The 26,307-nt window shown below is 41.0% G+C and overlaps 1 protein-coding gene and 1 long non-coding RNA gene across 18 annotated transcripts in view; one reads left to right on the forward strand and one right to left on the reverse strand.

Moving 5' to 3' along the window:
* NRCAM (neuronal cell adhesion molecule) overlaps positions 1–26,307 on the forward strand; it is a 134,818-nt gene that overhangs the window by 46,598 nt on the left and 61,913 nt on the right. For 16 of the 17 annotated variants that reach the window (XR_014223813.1, XM_082239498.1, XM_082239489.1 and 13 more), the window contains exons 2-6: positions 3,151–3,235; positions 18,244–18,437; positions 19,717–19,734; positions 23,488–23,593; positions 26,012–26,217. Coding sequence is in view for 16 of the 17 variants with exons in the window: in XM_082239498.1 (XP_082095624.1) it covers positions 18,347–18,437; positions 19,717–19,734; positions 23,488–23,593; positions 26,012–26,217 (421 nt within the window). In the remaining variant the exon portion in view is untranslated. The remainder of the gene's footprint in view (positions 1–3,150; positions 3,236–18,243; positions 18,438–19,716; positions 19,735–23,487; positions 23,594–26,011; positions 26,218–26,307) is intronic. The other variant, XM_082239494.1, reaches the window with a different exon arrangement.
* The window catches only part of LOC309541790, a 65,243-nt gene continuing 43,477 nt past the window's right edge, over positions 4,542–26,307 (reverse strand). The window contains exons 2-3 of the long non-coding RNA XR_014223936.1: positions 9,903–10,008; positions 4,542–4,619 (exon numbers count right to left, since the gene is read on the reverse strand). This is a non-coding gene — a long non-coding RNA (uncharacterized lncRNA). The remainder of the gene's footprint in view (positions 4,620–9,902; positions 10,009–26,307) is intronic.

Here is a 26,307-nt window from a genome sequence, read left to right on the forward strand (position 1 = left end):
TCAAAGAACAGTAAATATAAGGGCATATGCAGGGTAGAGGCAAGACCTTAAGGGAATCCTGGTACTTAACTCTTATAACTCTGAGAATCAGGAGTTATAGTAATGCTACTTTCTGCAACAAATGTCTGCTATTAAATATAATAGAACCATATTCTGAATAAGTAAGAGGTTCAAGCAACTAAGCAGATTTTCTTGCTTTTAAATAAATACAGGGAAGTATTTAACCCCTATTGTATAGCTACAAAGCCCTTGCTGATTGCACAGTGAAGCTTGGGAGGTCCAAAAGGATGTGATTGGCTCTTTAAAGGCAGCTCTCTTTTTTTTTGGTACCTCTTTAGCAGCAGCAGAATTCAGCAGCACAGGGATTTATTAGCAGGATTGCTATGAGAGGAAGTCTTCTTAATCAAAGTTTTAACTTCTATATCCTGGAGATGAAAAGCAGAACAAAAGTGCATTCATAAGGTACCATATAGAATTATTTTGAAGGTATTACTGATACATCTAGTTAATACTAAGTAGTTAACAAAATTTTGTTTTGCACCAGTTCATCAGTTTTGCTAACTGTGTTTTAATAGATGTTTTAAAAATGTGAAGACGAAACTAAATTGGCTCTAATTAACTCAGTGCTTTACTGGGGGTTGAAATTGGCACCTTTGTATTACATGAAGTTCATATAAAGGTATGGACATGCTATATTTATAAATTCCAAAAGCAAATGAAAAACAATTCTGGATCACCAAAGTTCATTAGCAAAGTTCCTGTTCTCTTCTATGCAGAAAGAAACTTACTTTGTATGCTGGAATATCTATTTAAGTTCTAATATTGGCCGATGAGAAAAGGAAAAGCTTCTTTCAATATTGATTTTTGTATTTTTGTTCATATCTCATTCACTTGACTTTCTAAATATATTTTACACAGGCAATTATTTTCCTCCCAGTTACACATTTACCAACATCTAACATATCTGAAATTTCATTGAATTTTATACCTAATGCAAATCTTCATAACATATTTTAATTAATATACTATTTTCATGCACTAAAAAGCACAAAATTCAGTCATGGTTTTGTTGTTACAGCTTCATTAAACCAGAAGCAAGCATGTCAACATTTTCTGTTTACTGTTGTTCCACAGTTGACTTGTAACATTATTTGTAAAATACATTCTTATTTACAACTGCTCATGTTTTGAACTATACTATTATTTGAAAAAACCTATCAGAATTTTTAATTTTATGTTAAGCTTATGTACTTGCAGTAGATAATCATGTTTTGTGCAGACTGTTTTTTTGTGCAAGATTGATGGGACATAGTTACATTAGGAGCCCTTCTTATGCTATAGAACCCCAAGGCAGAAAATGAACGTGCTTGCTATTAAACAAAAGTGAGATCACTGAGAAATCTGCTTGTAACAAATGTGTTGTATCGAAGTCATACAAACAGTAGACTCGTTAAAATCAATAGTTCATACTAGCTTGCTAAGGCTCTATATCGAACCACATGTGTTCCAGTGAATTCAATGGGGCTCACACCTAGGTAAATGGAGTTAGGATTGCTGCTTAACTTTCTGTCTAACAAAGTTAGTAACATCCATTGATTTAAGTGGGTCTACTCTATGTATGATTTAGTTCAGTACAGTGGTACCTCAGGTTAAGTACTTAATTCGTTCCGGAGGTCTGTTCTTAACCTGAAACTGTTCTTAACCTGAAGCACCACTTTAGCTAATGTGGCCTCATGCTGCCGCCGCGCCACCAGAGCACAATTTCTGTTCTTATCCGGAAGCAAAGTTCTTAACCTGAAGCACTATTTCTGGGTTAGCGGAGTCTGTAACCTGAAGCGCATGTAACCTGAAGCGTATGTAACCCGAGGTACCACTGTATAACCCATCGTATTTAAGACTAGCATACGATAAAAGCATGATATTTGGGATTAATAAATATTCATACATCAAGAACCACAATGTAATGTGGGTTTTGAGATTCGTATCTATCTCACAACAGCGTTATATATTTTGTATCGATAGATATAACCAAGCAGTTAAAGTCTGAACAATTCAGCAATTTAAGCATTCCTTTTTACACTATTGACAGTAAGTGTTATATAAGTCTATGCAGAGTTGCTGTTGTCTGTGTGAGCATGCTTTTTTAAAAAAAATTGTGTACACACAGAACAAATTAAATACGTATTTAACTATGACTAATGATAGAGTACTAACCTACTGTATAATAGTTGCCATCCAGTTAACCCTCAGTTAACTTGTGCTAAATTCAGGGAAGGATAAAATACTTTGCTTTCTGTTGGTATACCCCCCCCCCTATTATGGCTTGTAACTGTATCATCTTCAACTTTTTAAGGCAGGGGTTCTCAAGTTTCTACTCTCAATGCCCACCTAAGACAATGACACTGCAGTCCCTTTTGGGGGCAGGGTGGGAGTTTGAACTTATATAGCTTGCATAGTTTGAACTGGCAACGCCAAATGCAGTTCTGAGTCCACATAGTTTCTCTTTGTGATAGTCATACCTTGGAAGTCAAACGGAATCCATTCCAGAAGTCCATTTGACTTCCAGAACGTTTGAAAACCAAAGCATGGCTTCTGATTGGCTGCAGGAAGCTCCTGCAGGCAATCGGAAGCTATGGAAGCCCCGTCGGAGTGTCGGCTTCCAACAATAGTTCACAAACCGGAACACTCACTTCCGGGTTTGTGATGTTCGGGAGCCAAAACGTTTGAGAACTAAGCTATTTGAAAACCAAGGTACAACTGTATTAGGTACTGTTTAATTAGCAGAATCCTCAGTCTAAAAATGTGTATTACCTACTTGAATAGGAGCACTGTACTTGTAGCATGTGAAGGCATAGTGATAAAACTGAATGCTAAATCACAACCTGTTAGCAGCATGCGGTCAACAGCAAAGGGATACATTTAATTGGAGTTGAGAACTTTTTTCAGCTTGAGGGCCATATTCTAGATAACAGTAGCACTAGAAAGAATAGTAGCACTAGAAAAAAAACAAACATTTACTGCAAACATTAGAGCCTTCATAGCAGATGCTGGGAGCTATTGCCTCAGTACAGCAACTCCCAGCAAAACAGTATGTACAGTTTAAAATATGCAATGAACAATATAAAAATTCATACTGTCCTTCTATTTCAGTTCCAATCATTTCTTGAAGACCGGGGGTTAAAAAAAGAGGTGATCAAACTCAGACTGACTCATCAAAACCAAGCGTTAAACAAAGGTAAAATCATTCTTATTTTGTCTAATTTCTGGGATGTAGGTTATTGAGAAATTCTTGGACATCTTGTAGGAGAAATTGAATGGCCTTTTTCTGCTTTTTTATTTAAGATTTGGAGGCATAAGACTTTTTTTGTTCAGAACTTTGTGATGTGGTTAGTGGTCCTATGCTTGTTGCTACTGGCAGTGGGTCCTGTCGCTGGTGCAGCAGGTGTTTTTATGAGGCTGTGATTGGCTTTGCCTGAGTCAAATTGGGCCTATTTGAAGGGATTTGGGCATCGATTCAGTCAGGGTGAGATAGCACAGACTACTATGGTTGGTTTGGATGTTTCAGAGCAACTTGTGTCTGTCATGTAGCAGGGCATTAGATTGAAAAAACATGTGGAAAGACTAAGACTTGCCTGATCACCATCTGTGTCTTCTCATTTTAATCTAACTGTCTGTTTTAGGAGATTGTGAAATGTGACTCCTGAACTGATTAAGAAAGAAGAATGCTCTTTCAACACACGTTTTTGACGCAGAGAGATCCTAGCATAACATCAATGGAATCTCTGTTGTATAAGATCTGTGGAAGCTGATGTTAACTTTTGCCAGCTAGAAATTGATAGTAGGGGAAGTGTTAGATGTTGTCTGGCAAATTGGGGTGGTTATGTGTCTTACTTTAGGGCAGCTTTCTGTTTGAAGGCATCCTCTTATTTCAAAGAACTGCTTCATTGTAATAAAACCTTTTTTGATACAACAGTTTTTTTTCGATACAACAGTATTTTCTGCCATCCAGGAACTGTTGTGCATTTGTTGGGTGATGAAGATGCAAAAAGGCTATTTCTGATGTATCATTTTTGCACAAAAACAGGATGTGTAGGGAAATTGTGATATGGCTTTTGCAAGTTTTCATAAACTGCTCTCTGTTTTCAGCAGTACTCCTTTGACAATAAAATCAGCCAACTTATTTTACAGACTGGATGAAGATGGTAATTTTATGTAAGCCTCTGTCCATTAACTACAACATTACTAGGCATATCTTGCAAAGTTACTGAGAACTCATAGCAACATGTTGAATTGGCAAATAATTCAAATTTATCTGGTGTTTGCCCCTCTTCCCTTGTGCCTTTTATATGTACTAGGCACTGCTCTTGGAAAGAAACTGTTGCTTGGAAAGAAACTCATTTAAAAATGTTTTATGTGGTTTTTATTTAAATAAAATATTTATACTGAAGACTTTATCCCCCTTGCCTGCTTTTCCATCTCTGAGGCTTAGGAAACAATGGAAGAAACTGATCATAGATTAAAATCCTTACCAGCGCCAGCACCAAGAGAGGAATATGTTGATCATATTTAATTGATCATTCAGTTTGGGGGCTTGGAAGGAATTTCACCCCAGAAGAGATCTGTAGAAAAAATGGAGATGGTTTACTTTTACAGGGGACGATAAACCATCTGGGTTTTTTAAACCAATGTCTGTCTTGGTATTGTTCTATGGAATAGTCCACCAGCTTTTTCTGTGTTTTCTGGTCCTCAACTGCTAGAGCCAGGGCTGGATTTAGGTTTGATGAGGCCGTAAGCTACTGAAGGTAATGGGGCCCTTTATATAGCAGGCAGGGCCCATTACTTACATCACATGAGCCTACACAACACAAAACACTGTTGATGTATGTAGGTTTTATTTTATTTGTTTTTTTATCATATTTTAGAAATGTACATCCAGTTCTTTTTCCTTTAATTTTTTTGGGGGCCCCCAAGAGAGTGGGCCCTAAGCTATAGCTTGTTTAGCTTATACATAAATCCAGCGCTGGCTAGAGCACATCAGCTAAGAAATCCACTGTGAAATAAGCAATCTATTTATTTGCAGTAGGGCTACATCATATTTCACACAAATGGGAAAGGACTTAGTGTTGTGATTGTTTTGAGCCAATCCATATAGGGCTTTGGTTTAGTATGCAATCACATTAGATAAATGGTATTTTAAAGTGGCACTTTGGCATGAGATACTCGGGTCTCCAAGTGCTTTGTTTTTTACAAGCCCTGTTTAAATTAATTCATAGATCTGAAAGGCTATAGAAGAATATCCCTTAGGAAGAAAATCATGAAAATGAGAAGGACATTGTAAGGTTGGTGTAGGATATTGATAGCCAGCAATGATCATTTGCAATGGAAAGTCCTTCTTCTCATTTCCATCTTCCCAATCTTCTGGGATTTCCATCCCAGAGATATTTAATGTGGGGAGGAAGTTCAGTTATGATCCCAACTGTACCAAGATGAAGTTCATAAATATTATAAAATGGCAGAAGACTTAGAAGATAACTGTTCAGGGCCCAGCTTCTTCACTTTGAACCTCAACTCTGTCTTCTCTTCCCCATGACTTCTTAACTTTCTGCTCAGTGCAGCCTATCTCCTCCCAAACAGCAAGCAATGGATTACTCTTTGGGTTTGGTCTTGATCCCACCCCCTAGGATCAGCTGTAGCAGGCGAAAGTAGTTAGGTAACAAAAACATGCCTTAATTTTGGTAGGCAAAGGAATGTCATACAAAGATAGGCTACGGATCTACTCTCCATGCCAAGTAAAGGGAATAATTGGATTAGCTATTGAATAACAATAACAATAACAGTAATTTAGCATTTATACAATGCCCATCTGGCTGGGTTTCCACAGCCACTCTTGGGCGGCTTCCAGCAAAATATTAAACAGAATAAAACCTCAAACATTAAAAACTTCCCTAAACAAGGCTGCCTTCAGATGTCTTCTAAAAGTCAAATAGTTGTTTATTTCCTTGATATCTGATGGGAGGGCATTCCACAGGGTGGGTGCCGCCACCAAGAAGGCCCTCTGAATGAAAGCCCATACTTCTATGGGTGAGTAGCTGATAAGTTACCATTTGAAGACATCTTGCTCCTACCCGCCCCCCCCATTTTTAGTTTTACAGAGCTTACGTGCCAAAGACATGAGAAACAGTGAACATAATTAATCTGGATTTTAGAAAAAGCTTTTGATAGTGCACTATCCTTCTGATCAGCTTACATAAGCAAAAAAGACTAGTAGGATGGATTGTAACAGAATGCAAAGGATATAGGATATTGGTTGAAGTTGGAGGGAGAGAAATGGTTTTCCTTAAGCATCATTGTTTTTGACTACTGGGTTTATACCGTGCCTGAAAGTAATGCAATTTTTCAAGAGTTCTCCTAATATACAGTGGTGCCTCGCAAGTCGAAATTAATTCGTTCCCCGAGTTTTTTCGTCTAGCGAATTTTTTTTCTTGCGAAGCACGAAATCCCATAGGAATGCATTGAAATTCAATTAATGCATTCCTATGGTCAAAAAAAGTCCAAACAAAGCCAAATTTGGTACAACAAGAGTTTATTAAGTGCTCTTTAAAGTCACACATACTGTAAAGAGCATTTCAAAAATTGAAGGAACAATAAATTAAGTTTCTAAACATGACAGAAAAACATTTAAAAATCAACAAAGTGTACAGTACATTTTCTAAGACTCTGGGGGACAACTCAAAGACTCTTTGCTTCTTGCTGAAGGACCTGTCCATGGTCTGCTGCTTCATCCGCCTTTTCAGCACCTCCCTGAAAGGCGACATGACCCTCGTATCAAAAGTGTTCACAAGGTCATGTGCCACGTGCTTGTCAGGGTGGTGCCGCTGTGCAAAAGCCTGCACATCCTTCCACTTCAGGCAAATGTCCCTCAGTTCTTTGGAGGACAGCCGTTCCTCAGTTGCTTCCTCCTCTTCCAGCGAGGCCTGCTCCTGCGCAGCCTCTGCCTGCAGTTCGACCAGCTCCTGGGTGGTCAGCTCATGGTCGTGCTCCTCCACCAGCTCGCTGATGTCCTCCTCTGTGACCTCCAGCCCCATGGTCCTCCCCAAGGCAACAATGTCCTGCACCACTGTTGACTCTGGTGCATCAGAGTCACTTGGTGCCACACAGTCCGGCCACAGGCTGCGCCAAGTGCAATTCAAATTTCTCTGGCTGATCCCGTTCCAGGCCGTGATGATCATCTTCAAGCAGGTGACGATGTCGAAGTGGCCCTTCCAGAATTCCCGCAGGGTGATGGTGGTGCAATCAGTCACCTCGAAGCATCGCCTGAAAAGCTCCTTGGTGTAGAGTTTTTTAAATTGGCGATGACCTTCTGATCCATCGGCTGGAGCAGTGGCGTGGTGTTAGGCGGCAGGAACATGATGCTGATGAAGCTGAACTCCTCCAACAAGTCCACCTCAAGGCCTTTAGGATGAGCAGGAGCATTGTCCATCAGAAGCAAAGCCTTCAGCGGCAGGTCGTTGTCCAGCAGGTACTGTTTGACAGCAGGGCCAAAAGCAAGATTGACCCAGTCCACAAACAGCACACGTGTGACCCAAGCCTTACTGTTGGATCGCCACATGACACTCAGCCGCTCCTTGTCGATGTGTCTCTTGAAGGCCCGTGGGTTCTCCGAGTGGTACACCAGCAGGGGCTTGTTCTTCAGGTCGCCGCTTGCGTTGGCACAGAAGAGCAGGGTCAGACAGTCCTTCATGGGCTTGTGGCCAGGCAACTTGGCCTCCTCCTGTGTGATGAAAGTCCTTTTGGGCATCCTCTTCCAAAACAGCCCGGTCTCGTCGCAGTTGAAGACCTGCTGTGGAACGTAGCCCTCCGTCCTCACAACCTCCAGGAACTCCGCTGCAAAGTCTTCAGCCGCAGAAACATCAGAACTGGCAGCCTCTCCATGCCTGACCATGCTGTGGATTCCAGATCTTGTCTTGAACCGGTCAAACCAGCCTCTGCTTGCCTTGAAGACTTCTGGCTCGCCTGAGGTTCCTGGCTGTTCCCAGACGAGGTCTGCGTGCAAGGCCTTGGCCTTCTCACAAATGACGGCCTCAGTCACTGTGTCCCCTGCATGCTGCTTCTCTTTAACCAGATGAGCAGCAACTTCTCCACCTCCTCCAGAACAGCTGGGCGGTTCTTCACGATCCTGGTGACTCCCTTGGCTGCATCAGTCACAAGGATCTTCTCCCTCATCTTCAGGATGGTCGCGATGGTTGATGGATTCCTCCCATACTCCCTGGCGAGGTCTGTCACACGCATTCCACCGTCGTGCTTCCAGATGATCTCCTTCTTCATTTCCAGCATAACCTTCACCTTCTTCCCTTCGCCGGTCTCTGCAGCAGCAGTCTTATTGGGTCCCATGGCAGCACAGCTCCTACCTTTGCAAACCCCCCCCCCCAAAAAAAATCAGTGCTTCACATCCAAAAAATTCAAAAGCACCCAGCCACCCACCACACAGAAATTCAAACCCAGAACCAAGTCCTTGAATTCCAAACACCCCAACCCAAAATCCAAACCCCCCCCAAAAAAGTTTTACAAGTTTAACTTACCAAATGGCTGCAAAAGAAGTTTTGGAAAAGCTTCAAAAATCACCAGAGTCTTCAAAAACCTCAACTATTCCCCCAGCCACCCACCACACAGAAATTGCAAACCCCTCCCCAACTGTTGCAAACCCCTCCCCAACTGTTACCCCAGCCACCCACCACACAGAAATTCAAATCCAGAATTTTTTTAAAAAAACAGCAGAGTGGCCCAATGGTCACAGAAAATCATAAAAATTCAGGAAAAAACCACACAAGCATCCAGATTCTTGCAAACCCCTCCTCAACTGTTCCCCCAGCCACCCACCACACAGAAATTCAAACCCAGAATTTTTTTTAAAAAAAAACAGCAGAGTGGCACAATGGTCACAAAAAATCATAAAAATGCAGAAAAAAACACACAAGCTTCCAGATTCTTGCAAACCCCTCCCCAACACCAAGTCCTTGAATTCCAAACACCCCAACCCAAAATCCAAAAACCCCCAAAAAAGTTTTAAAAGTTTAACTTACCAAATGGCTGCAAAAGAAGTTTTGGAAAAGCTTCAAAAATCACCAAAGTCTTTAAAAACCTCAAAAAAGGCTACCACACCGCGTTCTATCAGTTGCTCCTCGAAGTCAAGTCGCAACTGTATTAACGGTGTTAAGAAAAAGGAAACAAACTTGCAAGACGTTTTCGTCTTGCGAAGCAAGCCCATAGGGAAATTCGTCTTGCGAAGCAGCTCAAAAAACGCAAAACCCTTTCGTCTAGCGAGTTTTTCGTCTTGCGAGGCATTCGTCTTGTGGGGCACCACTGTATTTGAAGTGGCTAAGACAATAGCAAGTATAAATCAACATGTGCCACACCATAAGATTATCTGAAAAGATTTATAGTTGTGCCATGTCTATCAGCTCTTGTAAAAAAAATGCAGAGGATGACAAATCTTCAACCATCCAATCCAGAAACCATAATATGTTCTTGTTTATACAGCACACCTCACTTAAAGCATAAATTGTTAAAGGACACAAATCTAAACTACATACTATTATCATACTGTTATTTGTATATGGTTTCATAGTGTAGCCTTTAACCATTTCTTTGTGTGCCTTTATATGAGAAATAACCAACTCAATTAGAGCAAAACTAAGGGTGAATGCCGCCTACCGTTTGTCATGCTGTAAACATACTGTGTTGGCTGTATATCTACATGGAGGGCAGTGAAACAAGTCGTGGGGGTGGGCAGATTGTTTGTGGCCCTTAGCATGACATGGCCCCTGCAGAACTTGCATGGGCTCATCAGTGAACTTATTTACTTCTACTATATTAAGTTTATATGTCAAAAGAGGTTCATATACCCTATTAGACCAATCTATCATCTCCAACAGGGATGATTCACTGGGGTTGATGGAAGTTGTCTTCCTCAGACGTACAGAAAGATCAGTTCATAGCAGATCTTGATAACTGGTGAAAGCTAATACAAAAAGTGCTGAATCAATATCTTGTATGAGCTTGTGCCAGTCTTATGTCCTCCAGATATTTTGTACTATTTTGTGCTAGGGCTAATGGGAGTTGTAGTCAACATCTGGAGGGCAGCATGTTGTGGAAGGCTGCCCTAGATTGTTTCTAGGGGTCTCATAGTAAAAGAAACAGAGCTATGTTGGTAAAGATTAGAAATGGATATATACAGACCTTGGGATGTTTTTTGTAATGTTCTTTTCCACCCTTAGGGTGCCTAATAGGGAGATGGTGCATGAAAATTTTATTGGTATTCAGGAGAGGGCACATGGCCTGTCATTTGTATTCACCTTGTAAGTCAGGACCTGCTTAAATTGGATTCGTGCTACATGCTTGCAAAAATCCAATTCAAATTATTTGCACTGTGCTATTGTCAGGGTTTTTTTTGGCAGCAAGTTAATTTTAGCAATCAATATGTTATGTTACTGCACGCCTACATAAACAGGGAGATTATGTGGTTTATTTTAAAATCTTAGGTTATTGCTTAGAAAAAGAAATATGTCTTCAAAAGCTAAATTTTGGCAAATGTTTTTCATTTTATTTTAATGAGCAAAGAAGGCATGAACACCTATTGCTATTCACCATACTACTCTCTAATTGTTAGTTCCTTTATAAAAAAACAAAATGTATACTTCAGTAACCTTCACAGTTGCTGTGTGGTGTAGAAGTTGTCCAGTATATGTAATATCTATTCTTCAAACAATGGACTAGAGATTAAGCATTGAATCCAACTGTCATACTCAGAGGAGATGCACTGAAATCAATGTACTCAAGTTAGTAATGTTCATTGACTTCTATAGTTCTTTTCCTTCAAGGTTCCTCACTAACAGCCTAAGGGATCTCTGTTTCCTAGATTGGCTAGAGTTGCCATGTCAATGAGGCAGACTGCAGCAGAATCCTCTGGTGGTGGTACCCCTACAAGCAACCCACCCACCCCTGCCCCTGCCACCAAAGAAGCGAGGAGAAGCAGCAGCTTCTGGTGAGATCTTGCACAACTGTTTCAAGGTCTTGCTGCTGTCACTGCTTGTCTTCACTTTTCCTGTGGTGGGGGGAGCACCTTGCCTGCCTCCAAAGATGCAAGGAGAAGCACCTTCATCTTCCAGGTTTAAGCAAGATCTCACAGACCTCTTGCAATATGTTGCTGGAACCCAGAAACCTCATGACCCCAGTAAGCAAGGCTTCTGCCGAGGGGCAGGTGGAGGCACAACACCTTCCTGTTTTGCCTCAGTTTGTGAGACCAGCACTGTAAATCATTACTTCCCATAAATGTCTGAAATAATTGCGGATAACAGAGTTCTATAGCAAATCTCATTTGAAGATACTGCCATGCACTTAAATTTAAAGTGGATACCAAGGGACTTGTGTTTTATTAATGTGTCATCTGAGTAAGGGGGGGAGCACATTATGTTTAGAGGATAATGAACATGATTGCACTTTGCACCAGGGTAATGAAGTGTAGTATGTTGCATCTTATTTAAATAAGAAATGCTTTCATTGCTAGGTGAGAACTTTGCTTGCTAGCCTGGTCCAAAAATAGGATAGGCCTTTCCTTTAGGTCTCAGTGCCATAACACACAAACCTACCATGTTGTCTCCCAGTACAATAGCTCTTCACTGATTCTCTCATTTAAAAGTCCTCTAACCTTTATTTTTCACTCACTTTGGCATCTTTTGTTCTTTTGGGGAGCTATGACAACTGTTAACATGTACATGATTACACATGAAACAGGTCTACTCCTTTGAAATACTCCTATCTCCAGTAAATCCCATGAGTTGGCAAGAGCTATTCAGCCTTTTTCGCACACAGTGATTTGCTGCTGGTGCATATTGTGCTGCCAGCAGCAGATCCTAACACAAGGGCAAAGCTCATAAAGGATCAATTTGGCACAGTTAAGCAACCTCGCTGCTTCAGAGCTTTCTGATTTGTTGTGAAACACTTACTTTGCAATCTCATCCAAATTTGTTGGCTGCTGATCAAGCTCTAACTGATTATATAGTGGTGCCAAACAGACCCCAGTTTAGTCATAGCTTTGAATAAAATCAAAGTGATACATCTTACCCCGACTGTCAAAGTACATATGCTTGTGACTTCATATACCCTTACAGAATTTCCAAGAGTAAGCAGGTTCATATATTAACTTTACTCAGTAATGTCATTCGTCTGGCATTAGCACCACTTTTCAATAGCTGGGTGTTTTGTTTTGTATTTTACATGGTCTAGTAATATTGCAAGGCTTTGTTGCTTCACTAGAATGTTGATGACTAGTAGCAGTTTCCAAAGCCTGCTGAATGAATGGATAGTGTAACGTCAGTGCTTGAATGACAAAAGAATGGATACTCAAATAGAAATGGTGCATAGTTTCCAAAATGATGGCAATTCATGTGGTTTCCTGGCTCTTACAACTTTGGAATGAATTATTTGCTGTTCAACTTTGTAAGAGGTGTGATACAGGAAACACATTTCAGCATTGAAATCATGAAATGCTCACATCCATTCATCTGTCAGTGAATTCAATAGATTGCGAAATATTATTAAAAGGAGTCAAACTAGTACAAATGTTTTGAAAGATGATAGGTTTTCTGGTGTCAAAACATCTTTTGAAAATAAATGTGGCTTTAAAGGTTTGAAAATATGCAAACGCTTAATGAACTAGGTCTATTAAGAGATCCATTTAATTGGCAGGATTTAATAAAAGCTATTTTAAAATGAAAGTTATTTGGCAGCCAAATACTTCAATTTTGTCATCTACATACCTTAGTAAAAATAGTGATTTTGAAATGCAAGAAAAGTTCCATCTTGTAAGAGTTACTATTGAATTGTGCATGGGATCTAGTTAAGAAATGAAACCTTCTGCTAAATAGTTAATCAGATCGAAGGCTTCAAAGGCTCTGGCTGGATAAAAGGTTTTATTATTCAGTTTAACCAGTGGGAAATAATAACTTAAAAGGAAACATTTACTTTGGCCTAGAAATCGTTTCATACCCTCACAAGTGTCCTAATTTCCCAGGGACAGTCTGGAATTACAGAAGCCATCCCGGCTTTTGATTTGGTCCCAGAATGTCCCTATTTCCTCCACTAGTGCCACTATCACTGAACTCGGGGTGCTTGCCGGTGCTTGTCCCAAGTGATGACAATGGTGGCAGCGGTGGCAGTGGGGGAACATCCCATTGCCTCTCTATGGCTGCCACTTCTGGCCTTCTCCATTGAGCAGCTGCTGGAGAATGGGCAAGGAGAGGAGAGTCTGCGGCCACCGAGGTCTAGCCCTGTGTGAAGCACCAGGTTCTGAGGGGCAGGCAGACGACAGAGCCTCCCTGGGCAGGAGGAAAGAGGGAGCGGAGCCAAATGCAAGGAGTCTTGATTGATATTTTTTCTAATGCTTTGTGTGTCCATGTCTAATTTTGCCCCTTTCTAAAAAGCATTTATTGGTGGGTGCTCTTCTTTATCTAAATCTACGCGGGTGGCGCTGTGGTGTAAACCACTGAGCCTAGGGCTTACCGATCAGAAGGTCGGTGGTTTGAATCCCCGCAATGGGGTGAGCTCCCATTGTTCAGTCCCAGCTCCTGCCAACCTAGCAGTTCAAAAGCACGTCAAAGTGCAAGTAGATAAATAGGTACCGTTCTGGCGGGAAGGTAAAATGCATTTTTGTGTGCTGTTCTGGTTTTGCCAGAAGCGGCTTAGTCATGCTGGCCACATGACCCGGAAAAACTGACTGTGGACAAACATCGGCTCCCTCGGCCAGTAAAGCGAGATGAGCGCCGCAACCCCAGAGTCGTTTGCGACTGGACTTAACTGTCAGGGGTCCTTTCCCTTTACTTTTTTTTTTTTACCAAAGAATAAAATAAAATTGAGATTTAGGGGTTTTCTCATGATAGCGAAGGGCATGTGTGCTCACCCTTCTTCAGATAGGAAATGTTGCCCCCCCCTCAAAAATAGGGGCCCAGGAGGGTCAGTTATTGGGGCGGGTGTTGAGAAATGTCCCTATTTTCATCTGAGGAATGCTGTTTTCACTCTTCTTTTTAGTAGTATGGATAAAGTATGCCTATTTCAGTCAAGTACTGCTTTTAGTCAAGTACTTTCCTTTGGGGAGGGCAGCACAGTGATTAACTGCAATTTCATTGTAGCCAGGAAAATCCTCAGATTGGCCCACTTGAACTTAAGGTTTTGGCAGGCCATCAAGCCCAGCAGACTGGCCGGCCAGGGGAATTCCCAGATAGCCTGTCGGCAACATGATCTCTGACCGCCCAGAGATGGCGGCTAGGAGCTCCTGACATCATTGTGACACCATGTGATTGCTAGGTCCTTCCCACATGTCAGATTTGCCCCATGAGAGTCTCATTCTGATAAGAATCTGGACCCATGAAATTAAAAAGGTTCGCTGCCCCAGTACTAGGTATCTATCATGGCAGCAAAGTAACTGGAGTTCCATCTGCATAGGAGGGCTTCCACAAAATTCTATAGCCCCACCCCAACTGGCATATCATGAATAGGAGATTGCTCTGATAATGTGCAGAATATGTAACTTTATAATGCAGCTATTTATTCATTGTATAACAACATGTGGTGACTTTATCTTGTGGTCAAGAATATCCTCAGTTCAGCCGGAGCTGCAGTCTTACCTTTTCCTATTTATGTCACTATTCATCCTGAATACGATGAACCAGAACAAAAATTGTGCTGACAAACCTACAGAGGTGTTTTAGTTAAATATGTTCTATCATGAACCACTGAGGTATTTTATGTTTATAGCAGATGACACTTAATAGCTACATACTGCAAGTTCAGCACTTGCATTCCCTTTGGCTCTAATATTAAAATCATATGACAAAATGCCCTGGTGCATGCTTCAGATTACACAATATTTCTATTCAGGTTGCTGCACTACCTGTCTTTAAAAAATGGATTATGTGAATAGAGGCAAGTCAGTGAATATTAGGTTGGTTGGCTGGTTGTTGAATGTTACCAAGGCAATATTAAAAGCTTGCAAACATTCTGGGTTATTTATGTCCAAACTTCTGCAATATAAGTCAGTCTCAGTCGCTTCTGCGTGATCATGGAATAATAACACAGACCAACCTTTTGGGATTGTTGTAAGGAATACTGAGATAATGATATGGGTCACATGTCACTTTAATCTAAAGTTAAGCTAAATGATGGTTTAAATGTGAACATGTAACATGCAGGTGCTTAGAGTTCAAATTGTGGGTTGTTCATTCAAAAACAATGAGTGCTTCATTCTTAATGCACACTGCTGAAACTGTTGATAGCTGCTACAGTGCTACCAGGAGCTAAGCCATGGTCTCTCATTTTGTTACAACTGCACATGAGACTATAGTTTATATCTTTCCGAACAAATCATGAGCTCAGGTTTGGACACAACACTTAAGTCAGACTGACAGGCTTAGCTTTTGGCACCATAGCAGGTACAGAGAGGAATGAAGTGCATGCTATTGCAGCAGCCTACAACAGCATACTGCACATTTGCATTCAAACCATGCTTTCGTTTAACTATTGTTAAATCAACAACCTCAGATATGCAGATGACACAACCTTGATGGCAGAAAGTGAGGAGGAATTAAAGAACCTTTTATTGAAGGTGAAAGAGGAGAGCGCAAAATATGGTCTGAAGCTCAACATCAAAAAAACGAAGATCATGGCCACTGGGCCCATCACCTCCTGGCAAATAGAAGGGGAAGAAATGGAGGCAGTGAGAGATTTCACTTTCTTGGGCTCCATGATCACTGCAGATGGTGACAGCAGCCATGAAATTAAGAGACGCCTGCTTCTTGGGAGGAAAGCAATGACAAACCTAGACAGCATCTTAAAAAGTAGAGACATCACCTTGCCAACAAAGGTCCGTATAGTAAAAGCTATGGTTTTCCCAGTAGTGATGTATGGAAGTGAGAGCTGGACCATAAAGAAGGCTGATCACCGAAGAATTGATGCTTTTGAATTATGGTGCTGGAGGAGACTCTTGAGAGTCCCATGGACTGCAAGAAGATCTAACCTATCCATTGTTAAGGAAATCAGCCCTGAGTGCTCACTGGAAGGACAGATCGTGAAGCTGAGGCTCCAATACTTTGGCCACCTCATGAGAAGAGAAGACTCCCTGGAAAAGACCCTGATGTTGGGAAAGATGGAGGGCACAAGGAGAAGGGGACGACAGAGGACGAGATGGTTGGACAGTGTTCTCGAAGCTACCAGCATGAGTTTGACCAAACTGCGGGAGGCAGTGGAAGACAGAAGTGCCTGGCGTGCTCTGGTCCATGGGGTCATGAAGAGTCGGACACGACTAAACGACTAAACAACAAAAGTAATGTGCAAACAAGGCGAATGTATGCAAAGTGAGTCCAACACTGAGCACACTACATTGTAATTATTATGTATCATGGGATGAGTTTAACTCAGAGAAGACCCATTGGAATTAATGAAAATGGCTAAATTAAGGCTATTAATTTCAGTATCCTTCTTGTTAAATCCAGGGAATGTCTCCTCTGCTGTTTCTGTGTGCAGAGAGTTAAAATGATTTTTTGGTGGAGAAACAGACTCTTTAAGAGGCAGAAAATAGTTGTCCAAGTTACTCTGCTTGAGAATTAAATACCGTGAATCACTATCCATATCTGGACAAGTGGGTCTTTTTGCTCTTCTCATCACTATCCATATCTGGACAAGTGGGTCTTTTTGCTCTTCTCATTTCTGGAATTCTACGTGTATCAGCCAAGCCGTACTTCTAGGGTCAATTGGTTGAGTTCCAAATCTACAGTCTCATCCAGTCCTGATTGATCTACAGCTACTTTGTGGGCAGCAAGGCAGTAAAGAGGAGGCTAAAAAGATAAAAGCAAAAACCAAAGAGGGCATTCTTTCAACGTAGCCTCTTTGGCCAACAGCAATTTTTCCTCTCCTTCAGTTTGTTTAAAATATAGGGGGTCAAAGGAATTAAAATGTATTTTTAAAGATTAAAAGGTTTTTAAGGTTAAAAGTCCTTAAAATAAGTTTTTAAAATGTGGATATATAGCCAACAGGAAATCATGGCGGTGGCTGCAAGGCTGGTAGGCTTCATTAAAACTAATTCACGACTCTGGCTTCACAAATTATATAGTGCAAATTCCTGAGGCTGTCGGAACACATAAAACAGCCTTGCCTTCGATAAGAAGAATTTTAAAAAGAATAAAAGAGAGGGGAAGAAGCCAGCAAAGCAAACCCCCGTCATGTACCAGTAATTGAAAGAGAATTTGAGGATCTCTGATATGCATGTCTTACCTTGGCGCCATCTTTCAGTGTGTCAGTAAAATTTCATTGAATGCATCCATGATCTTGATACTTTACAAAAGTTTCAAAGGCTTAGTTCCAAATATGCAGTTATATATATATATGTAGGTGGTTACTTGAAATAGAGCCGACATCATTTTGTAAACTGTAGACGTGAAGCAACTGCTGCTGTTGTCATAGCAATTTTACCATGCACTTGTAAGCCCTTCATGTGGTTCCATTTCAGGTGGCCATCTGAATGACCTGGAAAATTAATGCAGATTTGATTATGGAGTGGCACCTTGTCTAAGGACCACTTTTCTTTCTTTCTCCACCTCTCCCCCCGCTTCACTGGAAAGGCACATAAGAAAAAGTCCTTATGAGCTCTGTTTGGACATTATATCACTATGTGAAAGTGTATTCATAAGATGCACATGCATCTTAGCCCTTAAAAAAAACCCAGGCACCTCAGTCACATGGAATGAACCCTCTGGGATCTTTCAAACCTTCTAATGAACACACACAGGTCAGGCACTCACTATCCTGTTTTTCCTACCCACCTTCCTTGCACAAATCTGAAAAGACCTACTAAGTCAGTCCATTGTTATCTCTAGGTCAGAAGGTGGGTGACTCACTGCTTGATCTGAGTGCCTTTTGAACATGTGACCTCCTTCCTGCAAAATATGTGGTCTGCAACTGAAATAGAGTTCTCGCCCCCACCCCAGCAGTGGCAGCAGTGGCTGTTGCTTCGATGCATTTGCACATGGAATGAAAAGGAGTTCCCGCATATATAACCCAGATGGTACAATTGTTACACATTATGGTTCACATCCTGATTTCTGATTGTCTGGATCAGCCATAATGCAAGGGTTGTAGTAGCCTGATTATGTGTTCCAAACCATTGCTAACGGTTGTTTGGTATTACTTCGTTTCCAGATCATACGACTTCACAAACCCCATTTCCAGAAATCTCCTGCTAATAAGAAAGGAAATTTGAGCTTGTTTTAATTCTGCTGGGCATTTCCTAATACATATTGGAATGGAGTGGAGCAGCAGCATCTCTGAAAGCAGACTTTCCCTGGTTCTCATTTTTTGCCAAATTATTACAGCATTGGATGTACCACTTGATCGTAAGTATTAACACCTTTTTAGTCCAAAGAATGGTGTTGCGTACCTTTATATTGTTGTAGAGCAGGGCTTCCCAACATGGCACCTTCCAGATGTTGTTGGAATACAGTATCATCCCTGACTGTGGCCATGTCTGCAGCAAATGATAACTGGAAGCTCAACAGCATATGGAAGGCATTGCATTGGCCAGCTCTGTTACAGGGAAACAAACTGATAACCTAAATTCAGCTCATAAACAAGCAGCATGCTATTACCTTATGGAAAAAGCACATCTGTGTGTATATTTCACACTCCTCACTTCCTTTAGCTGTGGAAAGTTCCAAGGCAGCCATTCACAGTGTCATTTCCTTGTGAGAATTAAGTACTAGATGCTTAAAAGCAAACTAGGCATTAAGGTAACAGTCTGGTCAAAAGCCCAGGACATTTGCATTTTGGACAGCAGCTTCACTTTTTATCTTTTATGCAAATGTTTTATTTGTTATGTCATGAAACTGTAAAACTATAAACACAAAGTTACGTTTTTCCCCTATAGCATGAGTACATTTACAATAAAGCTAAGTAGTATTGGTTTAGTCCTACAATATTGAGGAAGGCTCTCACATTTAAATTAATATATTTGGTAATGGAAATAGCATAGCTAATAACATGTCCATGTTGCCGATGGAATAGCAGGTATCTTCAGCCATTTCAGACCCAGGACAATTTTTTAACTCAAATGTGAATTTGGGACCCATTTCTTATTTATTTATTTTTAGCGTATATTGGGATGGTGTTAGTGCTCTGGTTGCAACTCACCTTGGATCAGGCTGCAAGTGGGTCCTGATCCCCCATCTGAAGACTAGTGGAATAGATGCTGTTTGTATTTTTAAAATGCAGTCTTAAGTGCTTAGCTGCTCTTCCATCTGGACCTATGCACAAATTGATTTTTGCCCGCAGCATGAATGCAATGCATTCCATTAATTCCATTTCCCTACCTCCTCAGAACCTTAGTATCAATAGGGCATGTTCTTTATAGGTCAGAGTAACAAGCAGTGTTTGTACTTGAAAAGTCAACATTTGACAAGAGCCTCATACATTGGATTGTGTGAGATTCCACGCTGAATCTTGAAACATTTACTGTTTGAGTAACAATTGTTGAAAATACCTTTAGTGTCGGTGATCTGTAGATTTTCCTCAATACCTTCTCTTTCTAAGGTTTAACTTTTTCTTCTTACTAACAAATAATTTTCTTTAATTCATGATTACAATTCACCTGCTGAATCTGATGCGGGGGAAAAAAAGCAAAACTTCTTGAAGAATGTAAGTTTTCTGCCCACTAACCTAGACAATAAAGTTTACACTGTGTGTGTGTGTATATTAATATTTTTTAAATGAGTGTGGAATCCAAGTGACATGATTTTTGTACGTGGTGTTGTTTGCTGTTATTAATGTTGTCGTGTATAGATGATTGATGGAAAGCAGCATTGTGGAAATTATAGCCGGTAGCAACTTTGGAATGGGTTTCTTTTAAATTTTCAAATATTTATTTTTGGTGCCCAAAAGGATATGTGTTTTTGTTTTCAAAAAGGTGCAATGCCACCTTTCCCTTTCGGTGATGTCCCATGTTTCAGGAGTTACATTGATTGTGTCAGCTTCTGCTTGTAATCTGACCTAGTCAGTTTCACCATTTAGTTAGGACCAGGAGAAGTGACTGCAGTTAGAAAAATGAAACCAAGAGAAATGTTCCTGTTTGCATTGCACCATTTTGTGGCTATTAAGTTGAGTCAGCATTAAGCGTAAAGCTGTTCCTATAGTTCCAGGTAAATCATCTATACACAGCCTGTGTGTTTGCTCATGTTTTCTCTTGCTGTTAGATTTACAAGCATGAACGACTAGAATTTGGTTCCTCCCAAACTCCATAGACATGGTTTCCCACAAGAATGCATTACATCACAATTCCTTTTTAAGAACAGCCTTTTTGATGTGGTTCACCCATCACTTGAAACTATTGTTTCAACAGCCTGTGGTGCACCCCTGTTCAGCATATCATAAATGAAACAACCCAGAGAATATTTTGCCATTATGTGCAAACCATTGTTTCTGATTTGTTTGTCTCCTAACATACCACGAAGATAAGTCAAGGGCAAAGCTTGGATTATTGTTGTTTGTTAGGACAGTGTCAAACCCAGAAGTGCCATTTCTCATATCAATGACACACTAGCTTCTGGTTCGTTTTCCCCACAACTCAGAATGTAAAGAGGCAGGGTTTCATCCCATTTTCATCACAATCGATGCTGTTTCCATTTCACTACTGTTCGGCTTCTGCTAAAATCTACATTATTCATCTCACTTTCTGGTGTTGGCTGAAACAAACGTTAATTATGTAATTAAGTATATAATTTAAGTATATAATAGTATATACTTAAGTATATAATAACTTCAGTGCTTTCCAGTGAAAATCAAACACGAAAAACAGCACAAAATTTGCCTAATTATTTATGTAACATTCAGACTAAAAAAAAAGTTACCAAATACCACTCGTATTTCCTTGCATGATTTCTATTCCTGTCTTCAGTTTAATATGCAAATTGTGGCAGTTTCCACTTTCGTTTCTGACAAAATTTCCTACTATCCCTACCTAATATCCCTAAAAGAAGGCGGGGGGAGAACCATAGAGACTTTTGATGCTCAGCCACATTAAACCATAATTTTATTTAAGCTGTGGCTCAATGTGATGCATGACTAGGCCCTTAATGGTTCAATAATATTAATACTTATTATTATTATTATTATTATTATTATTATTATTATTATTATTATTTTATATACCACCCATATGACTAGGTTACCCCAGCCACTCTGGGTGGCTTCCAGCAAATTAAAGCACAATATGATAGCAAGCATTAAAAACATCCCCGAGCAGGGCTGCCTTTAAATGTCTTCTGAAAGTCCAATAGTTGTTTATCTCCTTGACATCTGATGGCCACCCCACAGTATGGCAGTGACTGCTGAGAAATTCAGGGCCCATATGACTACCCCCCTTCTCCATTCTTACTCCACTGCAAATTTAGAAGGGCAAAGCCAGGTGGTTGGTCAAAACTTTCCATTTTTACTTTGGAAATGAATTGCAGTGCAGGTGAATTTTAAGCAACGATCAGATCCCCACTGCATGGCCAGAACTGGTGAGGCAGGTTTGTTTGACATAGATGTGTTCATAGTACTTTTAGTATTATCTTCAGCAATGAGATGTCTAGTATATCTTATCACACATGTTTATAATGTGCCATATATTGTGTTATATAAATACAGTACTGCTAACGATGTAGAAAGGAAAGATTAGGACAGCCACCTACAGACGCTCAGGAAGAGTTCACTTACTAGAAATAACTTATCAACCTAATTTCTTTCTGCAATAAGAAAGAGAGAGAAAAGATCTCTACAGAAATTGTCACATTAGCACACTCACTCATTCACATGTAGAATCTGGTATCTTGGTGATCATTTCATAGTAACAGTATCAAAAACAGCTACTTGATAATCTCTGTAAGCAGGTGCAGATGCTTATGTACTCACAGTAGGGCTTTCCTTTGGTAATGAGAAAGCCAGTTGTGATCTAAGAGTTCTCAGACTATTAAAAATGCTAGTCTTCTTGGTGTTACATGAAACTATTTTCACTCTCATTAATTTGCACGCCAGTCTAATCAAACAGAAATAGCCGCTTGTGATTTAAGAACAAATTCCTTGGCATCGAGTCCTGTTAGTTATTTAACAGGATTTATATAGTACCGGTTAATCATCAAAACCCCTAGGCAGTTTACATAAAATATAAAAATACATAAAAATATGCAGAAAATCAGATTCGCCTAATTAAAATACAAAATCAGCAGATTTGAAATATATGTTGTAAATGCATATTAAAAACACATGTCAAAAGCCAAATACGTGTCCTTTGCTGAGAAGGTCAAATGGTAGCGGGAACCCAATCTAGCACTTGGCAATACAGTGTGTTCTTGCATTGGCACACTGGTGAAAGCTCATCTGGCCAACTAGTGACAACTTGTCCTGTACATACTTAGGCCTTTTTTTCCTCCAAAAAGTATTACAAATGAGACCAGTGGATACAATCTGGATCTTCCCTACATAAATTAATTATACAGTTGAATAATTGCTGTTAGCCGCCCTGAGCCCGGCTTCGACTGGGGAGGGCAGGATAGAAATAAAATTTATTATTATTATTTATTATTGTAGAACATACAAAGAGGTCTTTAGTGATGGTCTGGTAAGGCAGAGGTTTTCAACCTTTCTGTGTCCATGGCTCCCTTGACCAACTACATTCTTTCTGTGACACCCCTGTGGGGCTCAAGAGCCCAGTTATGTCACCCCATGACTGCAGAGCTGGCAGCCTCTCACCCTTTTTCAAACACCCTCCATTGTGGAGTGTTCCCTCAGCCTCTTCGCCTCTCCTCTCTCCTTGGGAGTCCTCTGGGCAGCTGCTGCTGCCGCCCCTGGTCTCTGAGCTGTCCCCCCTACACCCCAAAGAGAACTGTCTCCTCACACTGCCCCAAAGGGGCCTGGGAAGCACCCCTTGACCAGCCCCAGAGGCGCCATTCGCCTAGGGAGCTTGTAGCCAGGGTGCTGTAACAAACAGCTGTGCAAGCCTTTGGGAGGCAGAGACTCAAGAGCGCATCAGAGGAGGGGGGAAGAGGGATGGAGGCCAGTGTTGTCTGTGGCACCCCTGACCATCATTCAAGGCACCCCAGGGTGCCATGGTACACTGGCGAAATGATGATCATATGCAACTGCCTATAATAAGAAATGTCAGAGATTTTGTTTTATAAACTCAAACTGTAGTCCTAGAGGCATGCAACGGTAACATTCGCCGTTAAACTCATATGAATTTAGTCTCCTGCAGATTTGTACAGGATTGCAGCACACTAGATGTTTGTGGTTAACAGCACTATTTCTGTGATTTGCTTCTTTTTAAACTTTTTTTTAACAAAAGTGGTTTTGTGCTTCTTTTAGAAGATATAATTGAATATTTCCTTTTACTTTTTAATTATATTTCATAAAAAGTACCACAGCCTCCGACAATAACACAACAGTCTCCAAAAGACTATATTGTTGATCCAAGGGAGAATATTGTAATACAGTGTGAAGCAAAAGGAAAGCCACCCCCTAGGTAAGTACTGGTTTTGTTGTCTTAACTTTGTATACATCCAATTTTTTTTAAAAAAAAAACTTAATCTCAGCAAAATAAATAATGCTATGCCTGTGATTATTATTATATGTCTTTGCAAAATAGCCTATCATATACATAGTTCTATCATTAAAAAATGCAAAGAGCATTTGTGAGGTGCCAAAGTACTAATTGTGCTATTGTTCTTGTATGTGGAGCACTTCCAGTTGTGGTCCCAGTCACAGTGCCTCCCTTCCCTGGCCTAATACTATGTGAAGTGTGACAGAACAAATGCAAGCAGACAATGATCTGGATAAAAATTGGTCACAACTTTATTGATTACAAGTGTAGGTGTAACTTTGGCTGAGGCATCGGGTGTATATGCATTCCAGCCTCCTGCTGGAGGGATGGAACTGCTGCAGGGACAAGACAGGATTATAGCCTCTCCAAGATGTTGATCTACTGAGTTGGCCATCCCAAGGCTGCTGCTGGAAACTCTATGGCCCATTTGCCCTATGCTTGGCTTCTGGACAGGAATTTCCACTGTGACCCCTCTAATGGGGTACCTTGCCTATGCCACTGAGAGCCAGTGTGTTGTAGTGGTTAAGAGCAGTAGTCTTATAATCTGGTGAACCAGGTTTGCGTCTCCGCTCCTCCACATGCAGCTGCTGGGTGACCTTGGGCTAGCCACACTTCTCTGAAGTCTCTCAGCCCCACTCACCTCACAGAGTGTTTGTTGTGGGGGAGGAAGGGAAAGGAGAATGTTAGCTGCTTTGAGACTCCTTTGGGTAGTGATAAAGCAGGATATCAAATCCAAACTCTTCTGATGCACCACTTCACCCAGCATCTGAAGACTAGGATTCCACCCAATGCCTCGGACAGGCCAACAGCCAATGCCTGGCCAGCCTGCAAGGCACCACCCTCCATAGGGGGTCCACGATTGGTCTATTCCAGTGGTGTCCAAACTTTTCTCAAAGAGGGCAAGATTTGATGAAGTGAATGGCCATGAGGGCCGACCAAAGGGCTGACCAAAGTTGTTTTTAGGATTGAAGTTGTTGAGCTTTTTTTTAGGATTTTACCCCAGGGAATAAACTGCCACAGGGGCTGGATTAAACCAACTAGCGGGCCAGATTAGGCCCCCCAAGCGGACTTTGGACATGCCTGGTCTATTCAAGTATGTCCTACCTAGAGAATGACACCTCCCCCATACTGCTGTCAAAGGGGAATTCACTCAGAAGAGGCCAGCGAGCAAGCATGGCCTGGTTGCTGGGGACGAAGGCAGAGTGCGCAGGGGCTGCGTCATGGGACTGCCAGAGAATGCCGGGGAAGAGGAGGAACATTCAGAGGGAGGTGGACAGGAAGTGATGGATGGGGAAGGGGAAGAGAGCCAGGTGGCGGAAAGGCTCTCCGATGCTGAAGCAGAGCCCCAGCACGGCCTGTTCCGTCTGGAGAGGAGAGTTAAAGAGGAGGGGGGAAAGGCGTCACATGAAACTTCCCCACCATTTTTGTTGGAGGAGAAGCCGGCGAAAGCCACTCCCAGAATCTGAACTGAAGGATTCAGACACATGATTGTAATGTGCTGCCTGTACATATGTAAAATAAAGAACTGTATATATCTCTGAGTGAGCAGAGGTTCTTATTGAGAAGAGCATACACAAGCCATCACAGGCTGCGACCACTGCCCCCATGGATGCAGTGAGCGGCCATTGAAGTTGCCCCAAAGGCCTCATCAAGCTTGGAAATTTTCAGAATATATCTCCGTGAGGAGCAGCGAGTTTCCACCAGAAGGAAATACAGCCAAAATGCTGCCTTCTGCTGTATGGGGTAAGGACTTGATCCTGGCCCCAGTAGAGAACTCAGTATTCTTTAGCATGCTGACTATACAACATCAAGGCTTGGTGAAAGCATTCCCATTATTTTTGTCAGATGTATACTGTCATACTGTCAGATGTGATAGTATGAGATTTAGCAGACCTGCTGTAGACAGAAGATGATGAACTTTCTAAAAAGGTGGCACAACTATTTATGCAACTTGAAGAAACACAAGTTTTACAAATAGCATCTTTACACATATACCGTATTAGTAGACTTTTACTCTTAAACAGAGGCTAGGAAAAGCTTATAGAACATAACTGTGATCCAGATATCCATTGGGCATAGAGTTTTGGAAGTCTGTGGAGGCCTGTGGACATAGTGTTATTGCAGGTAATGAAAATTGCTACAACACTTTTGGGGCAACACTTTGTCTGGAATAGGTGTCTCACCTGTTTATTTTTCACATTTTCTAGTTGGATATTTATTAACATTGTCAACATTTTGTTTCACCGAAAGTACACATTATACACTAAAGATTATACATTATCTGATAGCAAATGCCCCCCCCCATAACTAACTTCTTCAACTTTCCACCCCAAATGATAGCTTCTCATGGACACGCAATGGAACTCATTTTGACATCGATAAAGATGTACGGGTAAGAATGAAGCCTCACTCAGGAACCCTTATAATAAATATTATTAATGACGAAAATGGAGGAAAGGCAGAAACGTATGAAGGAGTTTATCAGTGCACAGCAAGAAATGAACTTGGAGCAGCAATTTCCAATAATATTGTTATACGGTCATCTAGTAAGTTGAATATTAGAAATTTCTTAAACTTGAAGCTCTTACTACTTGTTGTCAGCATATTTATTTACTTAATTTTCTTTCTCAGGAACC

Source organism: Podarcis vaucheri (assembly GCF_965113315.1).
Source record: "Podarcis vaucheri genome assembly, chromosome: 10".
NCBI classification, from domain to species: Eukaryota; Metazoa; Chordata; class Lepidosauria; order Squamata; family Lacertidae; genus Podarcis; species Podarcis vaucheri.